This window comes from Vombatus ursinus, unplaced genomic scaffold (genome assembly GCF_900497805.2).
Source record: "Vombatus ursinus unplaced genomic scaffold, bare-nosed wombat genome assembly UNPS02005659.1, whole genome shotgun sequence".
Classification (NCBI taxonomy): domain Eukaryota; kingdom Metazoa; phylum Chordata; class Mammalia; order Diprotodontia; family Vombatidae; genus Vombatus; species Vombatus ursinus.
Genome location: NW_020945437.1, coordinates 17,500,965 through 17,521,421, shown reverse-complemented (window position 1 = coordinate 17,521,421; position 20,457 = coordinate 17,500,965). Strand labels below are relative to the sequence as shown.

At 41.7% G+C, this 20,457-nt stretch overlaps 1 protein-coding gene across 1 annotated transcript in view; it reads right to left on the bottom strand.

Annotated features, from left to right (window-relative positions):
• The window catches only part of LOC114032701 (teneurin-4), a 412,175-nt gene that overhangs the window by 122,515 nt on the left and 269,203 nt on the right, over nucleotides 1-20,457 (bottom strand). Inside the window, exon 14 of the mRNA XM_027848083.1 lies at nucleotides 12,157-12,303. Coding sequence (XP_027703884.1) covers nucleotides 12,157-12,303 — 147 coding nt within the window. The remainder of the gene's footprint in view (nucleotides 1-12,156; nucleotides 12,304-20,457) is intronic.

The window sequence follows — 20,457 nt, the reverse complement described above, 5'->3', positions numbered from 1 at the left end:
CTTCCCAGAATACGGTACCCAGGAGTACTCCAGATGTGGGTTAATTAGAATGGGCAGGGAGAGTGGAATTTGCGGGTGGGGAAGCTCACTTTGTAATTTGGTTCTTGACCTAAAGGAAGAAAGGGAGAAACTCTGAGCAGGTGTGTCTATGATTTCAGGACCGTTACAAAGCCTTCCAGCACCTGGAATGTAGGCATAGTGCCACATCACCAAGAACAGCTCTCCCAGGGTCACATGATTCGGGGAATCAGGAGGAAATGGTAGAGATCCCCAATGTATTGTGTTTAAGTTCCTAATATTCAACATCCTGAAGAAGAACTACCTTTATGCCTTCACAGAAGGAGATGGTTTGTCAGGGATTACTTAGTAAGGAATCATCAGGAATGAAATGAATAAATTCCCATGACAGTCATAGAATGTCAGTGCTATAAGGGGCCACAGAACACAGAATGTTAGGAAGTGAAATGGACCTTAGAATGTAGAATGTTAAAGCTAGAAAGGGGCCAGAGCTGGAAGGGGGTCTAGAATATATGATTATTAGAGTTGGAAGGGTCCTAAGAACATAGGACAGCTAGGTGGTGCAGTAGATAGAGCACTGGACCTTGAATCAGGAAGACCCATCCTCATGAGTTCAAACATGGCCTCATACTTCCTAGCTGTATATCCCTGGGCAAGTCACTTAACCCTGTTTGCCTCAGTTTCCTCATTTGTAAAATGAGCTGGAGGAAGAAATGGCAAACCACTCTAGTATATTTGCCAAGAAAACCCAAAATGGGGTCATGAAGGGTAGAATGTGATTGAACCAACTCAACAATAACAACAAAGAATGTAAAATGTTAGTGCTGGAAAACATCTTAAAACTAAGACCGTAAGAAGAGAGAACATACAATGTCAGAGCTGAGAAGGACTTTAAAGGTCATCTTAATCTAAGTCAATTATTTGACCCATAAAGAATCTAAAGCTGGAGGGGTGAACTAACTGATTTGCCCAAGATCAAAGGTGGGTAAATAGCAATAGTACCCAAGTCTTCATATTACTAGCCCCTGTTCCTTTGCTGCTGCCCTTTGGCCTCAACCCCCACCCAATTCAGCTTCTCAGGGGTGTCAGGAAACTGAAGACAAAAACCCGAGGTGCTATTCAAACATTTAGCCACAACTACCTCATGGTGGCTTAGACTTGGCTTTGTTCTTATCCTCACAGATGCAGAGAAATTAGAGAACATGAGACCTAGGAGGGCCCTTAGAAATGACCAACTTTAACTCCCTTGTTTTGTAGAGGAAGAAACTGAGGTTCAGAGAGAGGAAATGATTTGACTCAGGTCATACAAGTTAGTGATAGAGCCGGGATTTGAACCCAGATTCGCTGCCTCCAAATCCAGGGCTCCTTCCCTACACTACACTTGGATCTCAATAAATACCCTTTGGTCTGGAAGGCTCATAAATTTAGCTGGTGCATTATGAATTCATTTTTATGGCTTCAGGAAATCTGAAAACATACCTGCTGTGACCCATGAGAAAATGGGATATTACTCATTTCCTCATTAAGAAAAGATTTTGAGGAGCATGGAAGTTAACTGAAAGAAGAGAACTATAAAACAGCAAACACGAGGTCTTTCAATGTTTGCCTCCCATCACAAAGAAGCACCTTAGAAGTAATGTACTCCTGTCATTCTACAGTGGGGGAAATGGAGGCCCAGAGAAAGAAAGTGACTTGTACAAAATCAGATAGCCAACAGAAAATCCAGGATTCAAACCCAAGTCCTTGGGACTCTGAATCCAGTGCTCTTCCCAATGGATCATGTTGTCTCTTTTCAGAAAAGAATTGTGTAAATACTGATAAAATATTAATCATAGGAAAAAACAACAACAAACATTTCCACTCTACAGTTATCTGGACGGCTGGGGGTAATAGTGCTTCTTTCTCAGGCCAGCATTATCATTAAATACACCCTCTCTATCAGACAGATGTAAAGGCTTGGCCAAAAAGCCTCCATTAAAAATCTAACAACATCTTCTTTCCACTGGAGATGACTGAGGGATTTCAGGGTGCCTTGAAATGCTATGTATAGAACTGAAAGGGACCTTTAAGATTATCTAACTGGGGTTCATATCTTTGAAACAATATTTTGATAACCATTTGAATATAACTGCTTTCCTTTGTAATGCTATGTATTTTATTCGATGCATTTAAATGCATTGTTGTGAGGGTCCACAGGCTTCATCAGATTGCCAAAGGGGTCCATGACACAAGAAAGGCTTAAGAACTCTGTTTTAGTCCAACTTCCTCATTTTATAAAGAAGAGAAAAGAGGTCCAGTGAGGAGTAGAGACTTACTCAAGGCAACATGTTGAGTTATTGGTAAAATGGCTCCCAGGGAAGAAGGCTCTCTTTTAGACTGACTCTGCTATAAACAGACCACCATTTCTTAATGGGCCACTTGCATTTCTTTATAAACATATTTTAATCATTGGAGCAGACCTCAAAACAAATATGTTCCATCCAAATAATGAAACCCATTTCGAAGACTCCTCCAGCATATAGCTCTGGAAGGATGACACTTGGGACTCTTCAGTTGGGTCTGAGGGTTAAGAAGCTTCAAGAAACCTGATCTTGATTCCTAACAGAATCCAATTTAATCCAAGACAAGCAATGTAGTCATGAAGGAGACCGACAGTTTTGACACCTGACTGATCTGACTGTTAGTAGAAAAATTTCTTTGGGAAAATAAAATATCCTAAAATGAAGACTTGTCAAAAAAAAGTGGAAAATAATCTACCTTAGCAGCTAGTGAATGCCCTGTCACTTAAAGTCTTGGCATAGAAACTGTATGACCAGCTGTTGGGAGGTTGTGAAAAAGGACTCATAATTTTGGTAGGGGTTGGACTAAATGACCTCTGAGGAGGGGTTGGGGAGGGGAATAAGCATTTGTTTTTGTTCAGTCGTTTCAGTTGTGTCTGACTTTCCATGATCCCAGTTGGGATTCTCCTGGCAAAGATACTGGAGTGGTTTGCTATTTCCTTTTCCAGGCCATTTTACAGATGAAGAAACTGAGGCAAACAGGGTTAAGTGACTTGCCCAAGATCATACAGTAAGTGTCTGAAAACCCAGTGCTCTATCCACTCTATCCATTCTAAAATCCTTTCTAGTTTTAATGCTCTATGTTTTAAGATTCCTTTTAGTTCTAAGAGTCTATGCTCTAACATACCTTCCAACTCTACAATTCTATGTTCTAACATTCTATGTTAGTCCTTTCTAGGTCTGATTTTCTATCTTCTAATATTCTGTGTTCTAAAATCTTTTAACTGAAATGTTTTCTAACTTTAATATCCCATATTCTTTCATTCTTTTCCAACTTTCCACGTTCTGCAGTCTCTTTTTTCTAGGTCTGATATTCTATGTTCTAAATTTTCTTTCACCCTGATATTCTCTGTGCTAAGACACCTTCTAGCTCTAATATTCTGTGTTCAAGGATTCTAGGATGTTTCTAGGGCCCCTCCCATTCAACTTTAGGACTCTATTACCCCGAGCAACAATTTATGGCAGAAAAGTACACTCATTTCATTTTCGCTGTGTTCAGACCTCACAGGAAAAGGGAGCTTGGGAAAATTAGCCTACACGTCTACTTTGTCATAGGCATTGCAGAATGAATCAATTAGTCTCTTTGCAGCCCTAAGTCTTCTCAAAGTTGTGTGTGCATGACAACCCACTCCACAGGTGGGCTGCAGCAAGCCAGACTCATCCAGAAATTGGGGGGGGGGCTGCTGAAATAGAACCATTGCATAATGCATAACTATGTCGGGGGGGCACTCTGGGGAGCACAGCTTCCTCTCAATACACATTTTGTGAAAGTTTTTTTTAACCATTCTCCATAATAAATTCTCTGACTCCTTTCACATGGCTTGCAAAACCTTTATATGCTGCCTGAAACACAATATTTTTAAAGGTCAATTTCTCTCTTGCCTTTTATCCTGTGAAACACTATATGAGAACAGCCTGCCAGGTGACTAAATTATATCATTTTATGAGAACTCTCAATTTCAGGAAGGGAATGGGGGGCGGGGGGGGAGGGCTGGAGAGATATCTTGATTCTGAGTTTGCCTGAAATTTTCTTTGCCAGGCTGACCCCATAAATTACTTGTAATGCAGCCTTATGATTGCGTCTCATGGGCCCCACAGCATTTGAACTCCATGGAAGAGGTTACCACATCTCAAGGCTGCTGCAAACCCTTTCTCAAATACAGTCTGATTGACTCAAATTCCAGTTGACTGTTTTTTTCTCCTCTTAAAAACTGTGACCGTGAAACTAAGTCATGATAGAAAGCTGTGATTTGGAAAACATTCATGTTTAAGGGCATATCTGACAAGGCCCCACCTGTTCTTTCTTTCCATACTGGCAATAAATGGAAATGCTTTGCAACTAAAGTATTCTGAGGCTAAGAGTACTTGAAACCTGAGTCTGAATCCTAAGTTTGCCACTTATTAGATGAATCACTTTACTGATCCTCAGTTTCCTCGTCTGTAAAATGAGCATGGAAAAAGGAAAAATTTTGTAAACTATAAACTACTACAGAAATATCAATTATTAGTAAATGTGGTAGAAAGAATGCTGGATTCAAAAGAATGATGGGTCAAAGGACCCAGAGGTGAGGCATTTGACCACGAAATTCAAGTTTAGTAAATGGCTCTATGGCGCCATGGTGTGACCTGGGACAAATTACTTCACTTCTCTGGACCTCAGTTTCCTCATCTGTCAATAAGGAAGTTGAACTAGATGACCTCTAAGGTTCCTTTCATCTCTAAATCTAAGATCCTGAGCCCCTGGTTCACTGCCAGATTTCTTTATATCAAAGCTCTGTTCCATGTGATATGAAAAGGGGATCTGAGAGAAAATGTTGACACTCTTTGAAATATGAAATTATCATTCATCATGGTGATAATGATATTTGTCCTCCCACTGTACAGGGTTGTGGCGAGGTTAGCACTTTAGAAACTGCAAAGTGCTACAGAAATGGGAGTAATTGTTAGTAGTATCTGAGCATTATCTTCAAGTCTGATTTCACTTTCCTGATTCTTGCTTGGTCACTAATAAGTGACTATGGAGTCAATTCATTTTTATGGGTCTCAATTTCTTCCTCGTTAAGGTAAAGAGATGGGACCAGATGCAAGTCAATTAAAAAAAACCACATTTCATAAGCACCTACTCTGGGTAGGGCTGTGGGGATACAAAGACAAAATTCCAAATATTTGCTGCCCTCAGGGAGCTTATGTTCTACTGATGAATTCCATGGTCCTTTCTTTCTCAAATGAATGGCCCATGACTTTAGAGTCAAATTGCATATGTAAAGTTCCTATGGAGTTTATTCTCTACCAAGGGCACATTAGAGTATCATGAATAGCTAAGTACATGAGGGTATTCCTCCATACAACCTTACATAGATGTAAAAGGAAATTTATATTTTTTGTTTTTAAGAATGAGTCTCACTAAATTGTCCAGGCCAGAAGTACAGTGGTTACTCACGGTCTGATCTCACCATTGATCAGAACAGAAGCTTTGACCTGCTCAGTTTCTAACCTGGGTCTGGTGGCCCTCTGCTCCCAGGGGTTTAATCTTAATGGTTCCAGACTCAGGATAGACACTTGATCATCTTTAGCCCTACTGAAGCTCAAAACTCCTGAGCTCAAGAGATCCACCAGCCTGAGCCTTACTCTTCCCCTCTTCCCCTCCATTCCCCACCAAACAGAGATTACAGGCATGTGCCACTAGACCCAGTGGAAATTCATATATTCAAAAAAATTAAATCACTGCTTGAGGAAGCAAAGGTCATTTATTGCCTTGAATGAGCTGCCTTATTAGGTGATGAGTTTATAATCAATGGAGATGTTCAAATAGCTGGCAGATGACCACTTGTCCAAAGGGATTCCTCTTTCAGGAGAAGTTGGACTAGATGACCCCCTAGGTCCCTTCTAGCTACAGAATTTTAGGATGCTATGAGACATTGAAAACATTTTCATTCTAGAATGGATTATATCAACTTAAAAGTAATAACTGAGTAAACCATCTCTAACATATGTAAGATTTTAGAGATAGAAAGGTCTTTATAGACCATGTGGTCCAAGTTCTTCCTTTTACAGATAAGGAAACTATCAGTCAATCAATCAACAAATATTTATTAAGTTCCTACTATTTGCCAGGCTCTGTGTTAAGTGCTGGGGATACAAAGAGAGGTAAAAGACAGTCCCTGACCTCAAGGAGCTGACAGTTTAATGGAGGAGACAACAAATAGCTATGTATGACCAAGCAATACATAAGACAAAAAGATTAATAATTAACAGAAGGGAATTAAGAAGGGTTAGGGTAGGATTTTAGTTGGGACTTAAAGGAATCCAGGGAAGCCCAAAGTGATGACAGAGGTCACAGAGCTAATAAACTGCAGGGCTTACATTTGCCCAGGTCTCTATCAATCAATCAACCAATCAACATGTATTAAGTACTTCCTACATTCCAGGCACTATGCTAAGTGCTGGGGATAAAAGGAGAGGCAAAAAATAGTCTCTCAACTCCCTATCTAACGCATATTGCATTACATTGCCTATCCCTTGTTTTCAATTATTTGTCTGGGATTATTCAGCACAACCTTTGCTAACCCTCCAACAACAGCTATACATACTTCTTGGGCAAATCTCTTGCCTTCTCTGTGCTTCTATTTGTAAAACAAATGAGGAGTTGGAATAAGTGACCTTCGAAGTCCTTTCTAGCTCTGACATTCTATGTTCTAACGTCCTTGCTGACCCTGACATCCTACCTTCTGTGGAATCAGTCAGTCAACAAACATTTCTTAACACTGCTATGTGCCAAGGATTGTGCTAAGAGCCAGAGAAACAAAGAAAGGCAAAGTACAGTCTCTAATTGCAAGGAACTCAATGAAACGGGAGGAGAGGATACACAATCTATGCACAGGATAAATTAGAGATAATCACAGGGGGAAGGCATGAAAGGAGATTGACAAAGACATTTCCCAGAAGGCTCAACTCCTTTGGCTAAGACTTGAAGGAAGCCAGGGAATCTGGGAGGTGGAGACAAGGAGTATCCCTGGCACGGAGGACAGCCAGAGAAAACTTGGAGTCGGGAGATGCCTGAATGTTCCTGACTGCTTCTGGGGTTCCTTCTAGGTGTCGTTCTCTATATTCTAATGACCCTGCTGACTCTGACTCGCTACTTCCTGTGTTCTAGGACTCCATGTCCTAATGGCCTTACTTGCTCTTATGTTCTATATCCATCTGTTCTCTGACATGCTCCGATCTGTCTTCTTCCATTTTTGACAGTAGGTATCTAATAACCTATAAGGCTATGAGCCTTCCTCTGAAGATTAGGTCATAAGCATTTCCACCAGCATGGGGCAGCTAGCCCTGGGCCTAGAATCAGGGAGATCTGAGTTCAAATCCAGCCTCAGAGGCTCACCAGCTGTGTGACCCTGGGCATGTCACTTAACCCTCTTTGCCTCAGTTTCCTCTTCTATAAAATGAGCCGGAGAAGGAAATGGCAAACCACTCCAGTACCTTTGCCAAGAAAACCCCAAATGGGCTCCCGAAGAGTCAGACATGCCTGAAATCCCTTTCCCACAAGTTAGCCATGTCCAGAATGGTGAATTTTCTGGTAGGGGGTAGTGGTGGTGGCAGTCTTCTCCCCTCCCATGCTGCTTCCACTGTTTCAGCAGCTGGATCTCTCTCGTGTTGACTGTGTCCAGCTTGCCGGGGGCCTGTATCAGACCCTTCCTCTAAGGTGGGGGGATCGCTCTTTCCCATAGGAGCTTTGAGATTTTAGGACTGAATGGGTTTACCAGCCCCCTCACACCCCTGCCGTGGTGACTGTTATTACTGTCACTGTCAGCTGTAAATAGTGAAAAAAAAAAGATGAATAAACTGGTATCTGGTTTCATTCATGGGAATGAATGACCTTTGTTTCATGACTTATGCTCTTGGCCCGGCAGGGAGGAGGGGGAGAAGCTGTGCTTTCCCTATATTTATTCAGATCATTTGGCTCCATTTGCTTCTCCAGATGTGAAACAGCTTGCTTAAGGCTTCAGAGAAAAGACCTGGGAACCTGGGGAGTGAAGACTCACACAGCAGGATAGGGTTTACTTCCCCTCAGTCTAGAATATTTTTAGATAATTTAGAGTCCTACTAGAGTGAATGACATGACTGCTTTCATTAGTTATAATAATAATAGCAAACATCTATGTAGCGCTTTACATATTATCTCATTTTACCCTCACAACAACTCTGAGTTAGGTGCTTTTATTATCCCCATTTTACAGATGAAGAAACTGAGGCCAAAACCCAACACTCTTCAGGAGGCCTTTCCTAGCTGTCATCACCCTCTCTCTCCCACCTAGTGCTTTCCTCTCTGAGACTGCCTTCCATTGGCTCTGTATATATATTTCTGTATATATATTTATATATGATGTCCCCCATTATAAAGTGAGTCCCCTAAAAGAGAGACAGTGTCTTTCCCTTTCTCTGTAATTCCAGTGTTTAGCACAGTGCAAGTATTTCATAAATGCTTACTAAACATCTGACTTAATGCGGCAAAAACAAGTTAAGTGACTTTGCAAGGGTTACCCACATTTTCCCAACTGCAAGCCCCATGCTCTGTCCACCAGTTTATTGTTCACAAGCACTTTCTTCACAATAACTTGTGGAAGGAAGTAGTAATAAGTGTTCTTATTGACATTTTGCAGATGGAGAAACTGAGGCTCAAGGTGGTTAAAGTGACTTGCCTGAGATGCCACAGGAAAGTGTCAAAGCTGAGCCATGCATTGAGTGTTTCTAAGTCTGAGGCAAGAGCTATTTTCAATATACTATGCTGATTCTCTTTTAATAAAAAAACCCCTCATTTTTTGCAGATGTTTAAGGCTTGCAGAGTCCTCCTCCCATGCCAGTCTTGGGAGGCAGGTATTATAAATATTACTGCTTCCATTTTACAGATGAGGAAATACGTTCGAGGTCACACAATTCTTAAGCAGCAGAGCCAGGTTTCCAAATCATGTCTCACAAGCCTAAGGCTAGGGTGCTATGTACATACCACCCTATCTACCTACTTACCATTCATCACTCAGAAGCTGTGCTTCCAATCAGAGACAAAGTGAAGTGGAGAGCTGATTGGGCAGATTTTAACTGAGGAACCTCTCTAGATCAGAGTCAGCCTCAATCAGGTTAAAATGGAATTGGGAAATGTTTAACAAAATAAATAAAAATACAACACAATGCAGATAATGTGAATGTGTAGTTTTCCAAGTCAATATGCTGTCCTAGGCATGCATTTTATTTGAGTTTGACAATATTGACCTAGATAACTGGGGGTGATATGGAGAGGACTAAATTATCCAAACTGGTTGGCTACCTACAGTTAAGATCAACATTATCTGGGTAACGTGGCCCACTCTCCACTTTACTGTGCCTAGAGTCATGGTTCGTACTCATGCTCTTCTGGCTACTTGGAGTTTCAGAATGGGGGTTACTAGGCCTCTTCTGTTTGAAAGGACAACAAATGACATTCTGGTTCTCTCAAGACTTACCACCTCTTAAACTGACCCAATAGTCCAAGGTCCAAAGTAAGGGAAGTGATAGTTCCATTGGCTTCTGCCATTGGCCACTGCCCATCTGTGGGATCACATTTCATTCTTGGCACCATATTTTAAGAAAGATACTGACAAGGTGGGGTCTGCTCAGAGAAGGGTGGTAAGGATGGTGAGGGAACTTTAAACCATGCTTCATAAGGATGAGCTGAAGAAACTAGAAATGCTTAGTCTGAAGAAGAAGGGGCTTAGGGATACAATAGCAGTCTTTAAGTATCTGAAGGGGAAGAAAGATTAGACTTATTCTGCTTTGCTCAAGTAAGCATAACTAGGGACAATGAGTAGAAATGGCAAGCAGGCTAATTCAAGCTCAATGAAAGAACTTTCCAACAATTAGACCTGTCCCTAAATGGACTGCCTCAGGAAGGAGTGAGATCCCCATGCTTGGATATGTTCAAGAAGATGTTGGATATAATTTGTTGGGGCTATTGTAGGATACCATAGGGGTCTGTCAGGGTTCTGTCCTGGGTCACCTTCTCATCTTCTTTACTACTTTATTTGGTGATCTTATCAGCTTCCAAAGATTTAATCACCATCTCTACACTGAGGATTCTCAAATCCACTTATACTGCCCTAACCTATCTGCTGATCTGTAGTCTTGTATCTCCAATGACCTTCCAGACATGTCACACTGGATGTCCAGGAGACATTTTAAACTCAACATGCCTCAGACTGAACTGATTATTTTTCTCCCTAAACCCTCCCCCCTTCCTAACTTCCCTGTTACTGTCTAGAGCACCAACACCTTCCCACAATGCTCTCAGGCTCACAACCTAGGTATCAGCTTCACTCCTCCCTATTTCTCACCTCCCATATCCAATCTGTTGCCCAGGTCTACAGATTTCACCATCTCTCAAATCTGTCCCCTTCCTCTGACAATGCTATCACTCTGGTGCAGGCCCTCATCACCTCATTCTTGGACTACTGCAATAGCCTTCTGATGGGTCTCCCTTCCTTAGTTCTCCTTATTCTAAGTCAGTCTCCACTCAGCTGCCAAAGTGATTTTCCTGAAGCACAGATTAGACCATGCCACACCCTACTCATTAAACTCCAGTGGATCCCTATTGCCTTTAGGATCAAATACAAAATCCTCTGGCATTCAAAGCCCTCCATTACCTTGATCCCTCCTACCTTTCCAGTCTTACATATCACTCCCTCCAATCCTATGACGCTGGCCTCTTGGCTGCTCTGTAAACATGACACTCCATTTCTCAGCTCTGGACATTTTCTCTGTCTCTCTTGTCTTCTCATCTCCACCTACCAGTTTCCTTTAAATTCCACCTTCTAAGGAAGCCTTCCCCAACCCCTGTCAATTTTAGTGCCTTCCCTCTATTAACTGTTCCCTCTTTATCCTGTATATAGTTTGTTTGTCCATATTTGTTTCTTGTCTCCCTCGTCACTCTGTGAGCTCCTTGACTACACTGTCTGGACAATCTTTTGCCTCTTTTTGTATCCTCAGCACTTAGCATAGTGCCTGGCACATAGTAGGTGCTTAATAAATGCTTAATTACTGACTGACTTAAGTGTTGTGGTGAGAATGATCTGCATTAAATGACTCTAAGTTCTCTTTCAACCCTCAAATCTGATCATTCCCTCAGTCCTCAGCTATTTGATACTGTAAGATAATGTCCAACACACTCTTGGTATTAAAAATCTGTGAAATGCCCTAGAATTTCATACCTTAAGTACCTCCAGGATATGGATCAAATTAAGCCAATTAGATAATAACACTGTAATAATAATGCTATCAAAATTTTAGTAATTTACCTCCTAAACCATTTTCTTAACTATTTTCTTTTATTATTATTACATCATGAGGAAGATAAAGCAATGTAGCATAACCCCTATCTGTTAAGAGGTGAGATTTGGGGGTACCATGATCCAAGTAATTTTGTAGACAACTAAGGATCAGAATCTTAGACATTTGGACTGGAAACATCTTTAAAAGAGACAATGTTAGAAGCCAGAATATAGCAGGATAGAGCTGGAAGGCACCTTAGAACACAGAACCCTGGGTATGGAAGGGCCTTTAGAACAAAGAATAGTAGAGTCGGAAGGAATCTTAGAACAGAGAATACAAGAGATGGGAGAGAATGTCATAACACAGTCTATCAGAACAAAGAATGGTGGAACTAAAAAGCACATTAGCAACCATTTGTTTCCACCATCTTACTAAAGGCAGCAAAATCCAAAGATAATTAACTAATGTTTGCAAAGTGCTTTTTAGACCTCTAAGCACCATATAAATGCCAGCTATTATTGTTGCTGACATTGTTATGATTTCTGTTATGCTATATGGTTTGCCAAGGTCAAATAACTAATTAACCACAAACTATTTAATCCTGGTCTTCTTACACTCTGTCCAGAGCTTCATTAAAAGACACTATAGTTAGTCAGCTGGAGTTGGAGTCTCTCCAGTGAATCAACACCAAAGGCCCAGCATCTTCTGGCTAAAGAGCTGACCCTGGGCGTAGTCCCTAGGTGGTTATTTGCCCCTCTAGCTAAGGGTCCCAGACGCGTACCTCCATCATTGTCTTTGCTATCACCACACGCGGTTTCCATGGAGGTGTCGCAGCCCGCGCCTCTCCAGCCCAGCTGACAGACACAGTGCCATCCGTTCAGGTCCAGGGTACACCTGCCATTCCCATTGCACAAACCAGGACAGCCTTCTGCAAAGCAAAAGATCAAGGTTCAGAGGTGGCTATTTTGGGACATACGAAAGAGAAGCATGATTTAAGAAACAATACCAATTAACGATCCTGAGAAACTCTTTCCTCCAACCCTACAGCTCACACTGCGACAATGTGTTGTAATTTCCAAAATGTTTTCCTTACAGGAATGTAAGTCTTATCACTTACATTTTATATGTAAGGAAAATTAAGGTTCAGAGAGGTCAAGTGATTGGTTCCTGGTCACACAGCTAGGGTGTACACAAAGGTGTGGGGTAGTGTAAAGAACACTAGGTTTGGAGTTCGGAGTCTTGGACTCTAAATCCTGTTCTGTTACTTACTACCTTGTGGTAAACCACTTAAGTCCCCTGGGCCTCGGTTTCCCCATCTGAAAAAATGTCAGAGTCTACCAGAAGATTCCCAAGATCCTTTCTAGCTTTTGACCCTATGGCTGACAGGTCTCTAAGGACCCTTCCAGTTCTAAATTCTATGATACGGATTCTGTGGCAACACTTCTTCCACTCCACCACGCTGCTTTTGGGGATTATTTCCATGCTATGACTCTGTTTAGAACTAAAGCCCTGCACACATCTTCCTAGCACAAATATAGTATCTTATGCCTGCTAACAACAATGATAAAAGCAGAGACAACTCACATCTACATAGTGCCTTGAGTTTATACAGCGCCTTCTCCATGATAATACTATCAAGCACAGTTCACATGCAATTTTATCCCCACTTCACAGATGAGGGGAATGATGTCCAAAGTTAAAGCGACTTGCCCAAGAGCACTGACCAGAGAGAGGTCTGTTTTCTGGTGTATATATTCTTGGACAATAAATAGGTTCAGATGCACTCACTCCCTTCTCTACGGTTAGAATGGAATCTTTTGGTCTGTGTCCTTGGTGCTGAGTCCACATCACCTGCTAAGCTAGAGATGCTTGGAAGTTCAAGTCCAGCCAGACAGACTCAAAGTGTCTTCCCTTGTGCTGATTCGGGATGAGTTTTGGTACAGGAATGGGCCTTGCCTAATTCCACATGGCTGTCACTCCAAAAGCGGAAATCTATTTTACTCTCTTAGTGGTCAAATAGGGCTGCTTTAAAGATTTTATATCAACTAGATTTTTAAAAAGGTTAATTCCCAGGCTGATCTGGTTCCTGAAATTGTAAGCGGGCTATCAGGGAGGAGACTTGAAATCTATAGCAAGACAGAAAGGACAAAACTGATAGTTCTGCCTCAGATAAGGAGTCTCAAATACCACCCTCTCTATGGAGTCTCCCCTGATCCTTCCATCCAGGAAATGAATGCTCTCATCCTGTTTCATAGTTTGTACATGGACACTGTGTCCTTGGAAGCCAGCATCCAGTCAGTTCCCTGGTATACAATGAGTCTTACAAACTGCTATTCCAAAAGGTTCTTTTGTTCTTATTGTTCAGTCATGTCTGACTCTTCTTGACCCCATTTTAGGTTTTTCTTGGCAAAGATACTAGAGTGGTTTGCCATTTCCTTCTCCGGCTCATTTTACAGATGAGGAAACTGAGGCAAACAGGGTTAAGTGACTTGCCCAGGGTCACACAGCTGGTATATGTCTGAGGCTGGATTTGAACTCAGGAAGAATAGTCTTTTTGACTCCAGGATCAGTGCTCTGTGTGCTATGGTACCACTTGGCTGCTCCTGCACTTACGTTAACATTAAGTCCAATTTCCAAAGCAAAACGCAGAACGAAGGTACGGAGGAAATACACTAATCTCTTGAATGCTGGTTAGGAGTCAGAATTCCAGCACAGATTCTAATTCCAGCTTTGCCATTAACTCACATTGTAACCCCAGGTAAGCTGCTTCATCACTCTGGCCTTCGTTTCCTGATGTGTGAAAAAAAGGTGGAACAGGATCTTTCTAGCCCTAACATTCTATGACTCCACTACTTTACACCTGCTTTGTGAACTTACCATGTTCTGATTTGTATTTTAGCTCTAAGTGTTCCTGTCTTATTCTTATATGCTATTAATAAGCTTCTTGAGAGCAGGGACCCAGTTTTATCCACCTTTGCATCTCCCTCTGAAGGTAGCAGCAAATCCTTTTCAAGGTAGGCAGCACGTCAATATTTGCTGAATGAATGAATCATCTGAGCACTGGAGTTCAAACAGACAGGCCTCCTTTAAAATTTTATATCAACTAGATTTCTAAAAAGTACTCTACAGAAAATATATTACACAGATTATTAATGTGCAATACCCTAGAAAGGATCACAGGAGGGCAGAAAGTTAAAAGGACACCTAGGGAAATCCCTGAGACTTCCTACAATCGCTATTCTTGGCTGCCAGTGGTCCCTGCTTTGCGTAAGGATCTGGAATGGTTATCTGACCAGCAGCATCTTCACTAGCTGTCCCTCAAGCCTGGACTCTCTCCTCCTCCTGGTTTCCCTGGCTTGTGTTGGGTCTCAACTAGACTTCCACCTTCTGTTAGGAGTCTTTCCCCATTCCCATTAATGCTAGTGTTTTCCCTCTGTTGATTATCTCCAATTTATCATGTATTTATCTTGTTTATACACAGTCGTTCACATGTTGTCTCCCACGTTAGATTGTGAGTTCCTTAAGGGAGCGAACTGTTTTGGCTTTTCTTTGTATCTCTGGCACTTAGCAGAGTGCCTGGCACAGAGTAGGCAGTTTATAAATGTTAGCTGACCAAATGAGAGTAGAAAATAGGAAGTGGATCTGGTCTGAGCTTTGATTTCTTTCTTGGAAGATTACTAAATGAACTGTAGAATGAGGGAGCTGGGGGGGCTTAGAAAAGAGAATTTAGAATATTGGCACTGGTAGAGACCATAGAACAGAAAATTACTGAATGTTACAGCTGGCTGTGGCTTGGAGATCTTCTCTTCTGACCTTTCTCCTTGCTCATTTTATAGATGATGGAACAGAAACCCAGAGAAAAGAAGGGATCTGCCAACATCCCACAGCTAGTCATTGGTAGAGCTAAGTGGGACTACAGTGTGGGCATCCTGATTCCAGCCCAGGGCAGTCACCTTCAAAAAAAAACACATTTTCCCCTAAAAACGGCTTTGCTTTTGTTCCTCTTCCATCCTAACTCCCTTGGTACTATAAAGCTTAGCATTTGTGTAATGAAATGAGCATTGGATTTGTGAATGACTTGGTTTGGGCACTTACCAGCTGTGTGTTAATGGATAAGGGCTGCTTTTGTCTTTATTTGTATCCCTTTATTTGTATTAGAACAGTGCCTGGCACAGAGCAGATACCTGGATGTGCAATTGGACTTTTCTGGTCATCAGTTTCTTCATATGTAAAATGGGAATCATAATTTGTATACACCAATCTCAAGGGGTTTTGAAGAAAATATTTTGTGAACCTTAAAGAGGTATAGAAAAGTGCTATTATTATTATGTATATTATTCTGATGGGAGAATCATAAGTTTAGAGTTGGACCACTGACTTCATCAGTCATTTTTAATTATTACCATTATTGGAGTGATAATTTGGGTGAGTATAAAAATAAATTATAAAATTTATAAAAATAAAACTACCCTCCAATGCCCAGTTTATGTGCCACCTCCTCTCTGAAGTCTTCCCTGATGCCCCCAGGTAAAAATAATCTCTCTCTCATCAGCCTTAATAGTACTTTGCGCAGTTCTTCTGCACTTACACTAGATTTTTGTCCACAGTTCTTTGTGTCTGTCTATTCCTGTATCAATGAATATGAAATCAGGGACTTTGTTTATCTTTTGTATCTGCCCCAATAACTAGCACAAAACTGTGTACACAGAAGGTGCTTAATAAGTGAAAGAATCACAGGATCATAGACTTGGAGCTGAAAGGTACCTTGGAGACCTTCTAGCCCAACCTCCTCACTTGACAGACAAGGAAACTGAGGTGAAGTGGCCTGCTCAAGGATATATAGGTTGTGAGAGGCAGAGAAAGTTTGAACCCAGCTTCTAAGACTACAAGATCTAGCATTCTTTTTGCAATTTCTAATGAGGGGACACTTCTACAGCACATTCATGGTTCATAAAACTTCCTTCTTATGTTCCTGTTTTATGGAAGGAGAAAATAAGGATCAAAAGGGGAAGCCTCTTCCCAAAGTCACATAGATAATAAGGGGCAAAGTCAGGATTCAAATTCAGGTCTCTCTGAGTCCAGACTCAATGGTTTTTATTTATGATGAATGAATAAATGACTGACAGAGTGAATACAGGCTAAAGTTATTTACAGTAAAATAAAACAAGTAATTTAAGGTTATGACATATGAGGATAGTTTGGAAGAGTTGGATGTTGATTTTGGGGAAGAAAAGCCTGAGGGGGCGGTGAGGGAGGATGATGGCTATAGACATATCTAAAGAGCTGTTGTAGGGATGGGGCATTATTAGAAATGTTCTGCTTGGCCATGAAGGGCAGAATTAGGAGAAAGCTTAAAGGAAGACAGACAAACTTTCCAATTGCTAAAGCCGTCCCCTAAAATGAAATAGGCTGCATCTGTTATGTTGATGTTCTGATTTCATTCTAATTAGGCAGTGTTAAAGAGTCTGAGTCCTGATTCTGTCATCTACTAGCTGTTAGACTTCATAAAATCCCCTTTTCTTCCCTGAACCTCATTCTTCTCACCCACAAAATGGGAATAATAATGTTTGTCCTCCTTGTTGTAGAACCATAGGCTCAAAAGCTAGAAAGGACCACAGGTTTACTGTGAGGGTTTGGTGAGATAACACATGTAAATAATTCTGCTTACATAAAACATTGCAGGACTGCATTGCTGTCATTATTATTAAGCTTTGGTCCTTGTTCAGACTGATTTACCTCCCCTGGCTTTCTGCCTGAGGTCTTAGGGACATCACCAGAAGCAGAGTTGACTTATAGGCCTACCTGTAGGGCTCTTCTCTGGGACATGGTTTCCAAAATGTAAAATGAGGAACTTGGCCTAGGTGACTTCTAAGGACCCTGCTCTAATATTCTGCGATTCCGGTAGAATCTTACTAGAGTGAATTCCATTCAAATTTACAAGTGCTTACTTACTGAGGTCTTCCTGTGTGCCCTGGGTGTAAGAAGCACTGAATGCAGAGATTCACAGAATGCTACAGCATAGGAAATGGAAAAACTGGACACAGAACATGTGTTCTAGAAGGGACCTTAGAATTTAGAATGTTAAAAGATATAACACAGGATGTTAGAGCTGGAAAGAATTTTGGAATATAGAAAGTTAGAAGAAGACCATACCACAGATATTTGTTTTTATTTGCCATAAATATCTGTTGAATTGGAATGGAATGTTGCAGCTAGAAGATGCCTTTGGGACCATCTGGTCTACTTCCTTCATCCTACAGAGGATTCTGAGGCTACAGAAAAGACAAGAGACTGGGCCAAGGTCATATGGCTAGTTGGGGACAAGGCTGCCACCTTCCTAGGCTTAGAAGCACATCTATGGTACATAAGACGTTTAAAAGTTGAAGAAGGAAAAGGCCATCCGCGAGCTCCCATCACAGAATCTGGCCATGGGCAACCCAAACATGAGTGAGTCCAGATGTTCTGGGGTAGAGAGTGGGAGCAGGGACACTGAAGAGCATTCACAGGGAACTGCCCGGCCACTTGGATTTGATGACCAGACTCAGCCACTGCTAATGATCTGAGCACTTACCATCCCCCTCTCCTTTCTCCAATTAGTCCCAATTATAAATTCCTTCCTTACAGCTGGGACTTCCTTTCAGTTAAGCCTCATTTCTACTTCAAATTGGTCTTGGGGGAGAGAAGGCCTGATCTTAAAATTAGCAATCAGCAAATTGCTTTCTTTCGCCTCCACAAGGCTCTGAACAGAGGGCATTTGATTTCCTCAGCCGTCCCAGGAAGCTCAGGAGGCTGTGTGGAACAAAGCAGTGCAGGAAACAGAGACAACTGTCTGGGTGATTCAGGAGGAAACGCTATTGCATTATCATCTTCATCAGTGGGATGATATAAGTAACAGTTGGCTTCCTTCTCTTGTCTTAATAAACATCAGAGGTGGTGTGATATGGCAATGAACTTGGAATTGAGAGAGCCGGGTCTCAGATCAACCTCTTACTAGTGGTGCGGCTTTGGACAAGTTGATTCTAAGCTCTCTGCCAGCTCTGACATTCTATGTTCCAAGCTCCCTTTCATCACTGACATTGTGTTCTTTTATAAAATTTTTTTTTTTAGGCAATTGGGGTTAAGTGACTTGCCCAGGGTCACACAGCTAGCATCAAGTGTTTGGTCTGAAGCTGGATTTGAACTCAGGTCCTCCTGACTTCAGGGCTGGTGCTCTGTCCACTGAGCCACCTAGTTGCCCCTGACATTGTGTTTTAAGCTCCCTCCCAGCTCTAACATTCTTTATTCTAAGGTCTATTCCAGCTCTGACATCCTTGCAAGCTGAATTAGGTTCACTTTTATCTTGTAGATTGTTCTGTGGTGAAAAAATAGCACTGCACTTGAATCTGGACTCTGCCATTTATTCATTGCATGAGGCATTAAGTACGCTAAGCCTTCATCCTTAAGTGGAGGTTGTTCTTCTCACCTTACAGAGATGTGTAGGTGGTGATAAAAAGATGTATATCATCAGCTGGGTAACTTTAAAACTTCAAGGATCCATCAATTTCCCCCCTGACTATACCCTCTTCCAATGCACTCTCTATCCCCTTCATGATTTTGTAGATAAAATCTGCACGGGCTGCTGTGGGGCCACCATCCCTTGGTGGCCAGCCTTCTGTGGTTGTGCCTGTTGTCTCTTAGCCCAGCTGGTTCTGACTACCAACACCCAGCCTGCCACTGGGCCCGAACTCAAAACCCATTTAGCTTCCTAGCACCTGACAGTGCTTGGGTCTATCCGCTGGGATAAAGCCCAGGGTCATAGCCACGCCACAATTAAGCATCAGAGGAGGATGTTAGTGTAATTGCATAGCATTAGATAAATGTCAGCTCTCATCATCGCTGTTATTACCATTACTTCAGAAATTTGCCCCTGCTCCTGTGTGCCAGCATGAAGCAGCCTCTTCCGAAGTGACAGACTGGCTCTCAAAGCAATATCCTCTGAACCACTACTGAGGCTCATTAAAACCCCAAACCCCAAACTCATCAATTATTTAGAGCCAAAGCGACATTAACAATCTCTTCTGGAAAGGCTTGTGCCAGGCACTTGGCCAAAAGAATGTGCATTTAAAGTTTAGAAAAGGGCTGAACATTTCCAAAGAAATGGAGCTCTTTAAATGACAAACCACAGAATGTCAGGGCTCTACAGGACCTTGGAGATCCATGCCCCCTTCTTCCTCACTTCAAAGAGAAAAACACCGGCTGAGAGAGGAGATGTGACTCGCTGGGTGTCACACAGAAAATGGCAGAGCTGAAATTCAAAATCAGGCCTTCTGACTCAAAGGCAGACAGCGTCCCATACCTTAAGATGCTCCCTCCCATTGGAGGCCTTCTTCTTCCCTGTCCTCTGCGTATCTGAAGACCCTTGACCTAGTTAGCCTTATGTATGGTTTGCTTATTTTTACCTTCTAAAGTAAGAAGGGAGTGATGTTTCTGATAAAAATCACAATTAATACATTTGTTCTTTTGTACTGTATTGCTTTCCTATTCTCCAATTACTTCTAAGTAACCTTTTACCTAGCCTTCTTTCAGAAATTCTTAAGAGATGCCTAAAAGTTTTAACTGGCTGTCTTAGGACACAGTGAGTGCCTCATTGCTTGAGGGGAGGCGAGAGACAGAAAGGATGGGAAATGGTGAGATGAATGATCTTACTAGCTATTCGAAGGGCAAGTCTTTTCTAACTTTCCCATGCCTCAGTTTCTTCATCTGTAAAATAAGGCTCTTGCAACTGATGGCTTTTAGTGTCCCTTCAGTTCTAATTCTATGAACTACCTCAAGTTTCACAGAACACTTTTTTTCTGTGCTTCTCTAATGAACTAAGAAGTAGCAGGATCCTAACATTATCTCTGCGTGTGTCATATTTCTCTGTTAGACATGACCTCCAAGAAGACATAGACTGAAGTGCAGGTATACCCCTCTCTTTCCAAGCATTGATGGTAGCAGAGATGCGCACAAAGGTGCTTAATGAACATCTGATCGCTGATCAATAACAATACTTACCCTACCTACCTTACAGGGCTGTTGTGAGAATCAAAAGAAACAATGGATA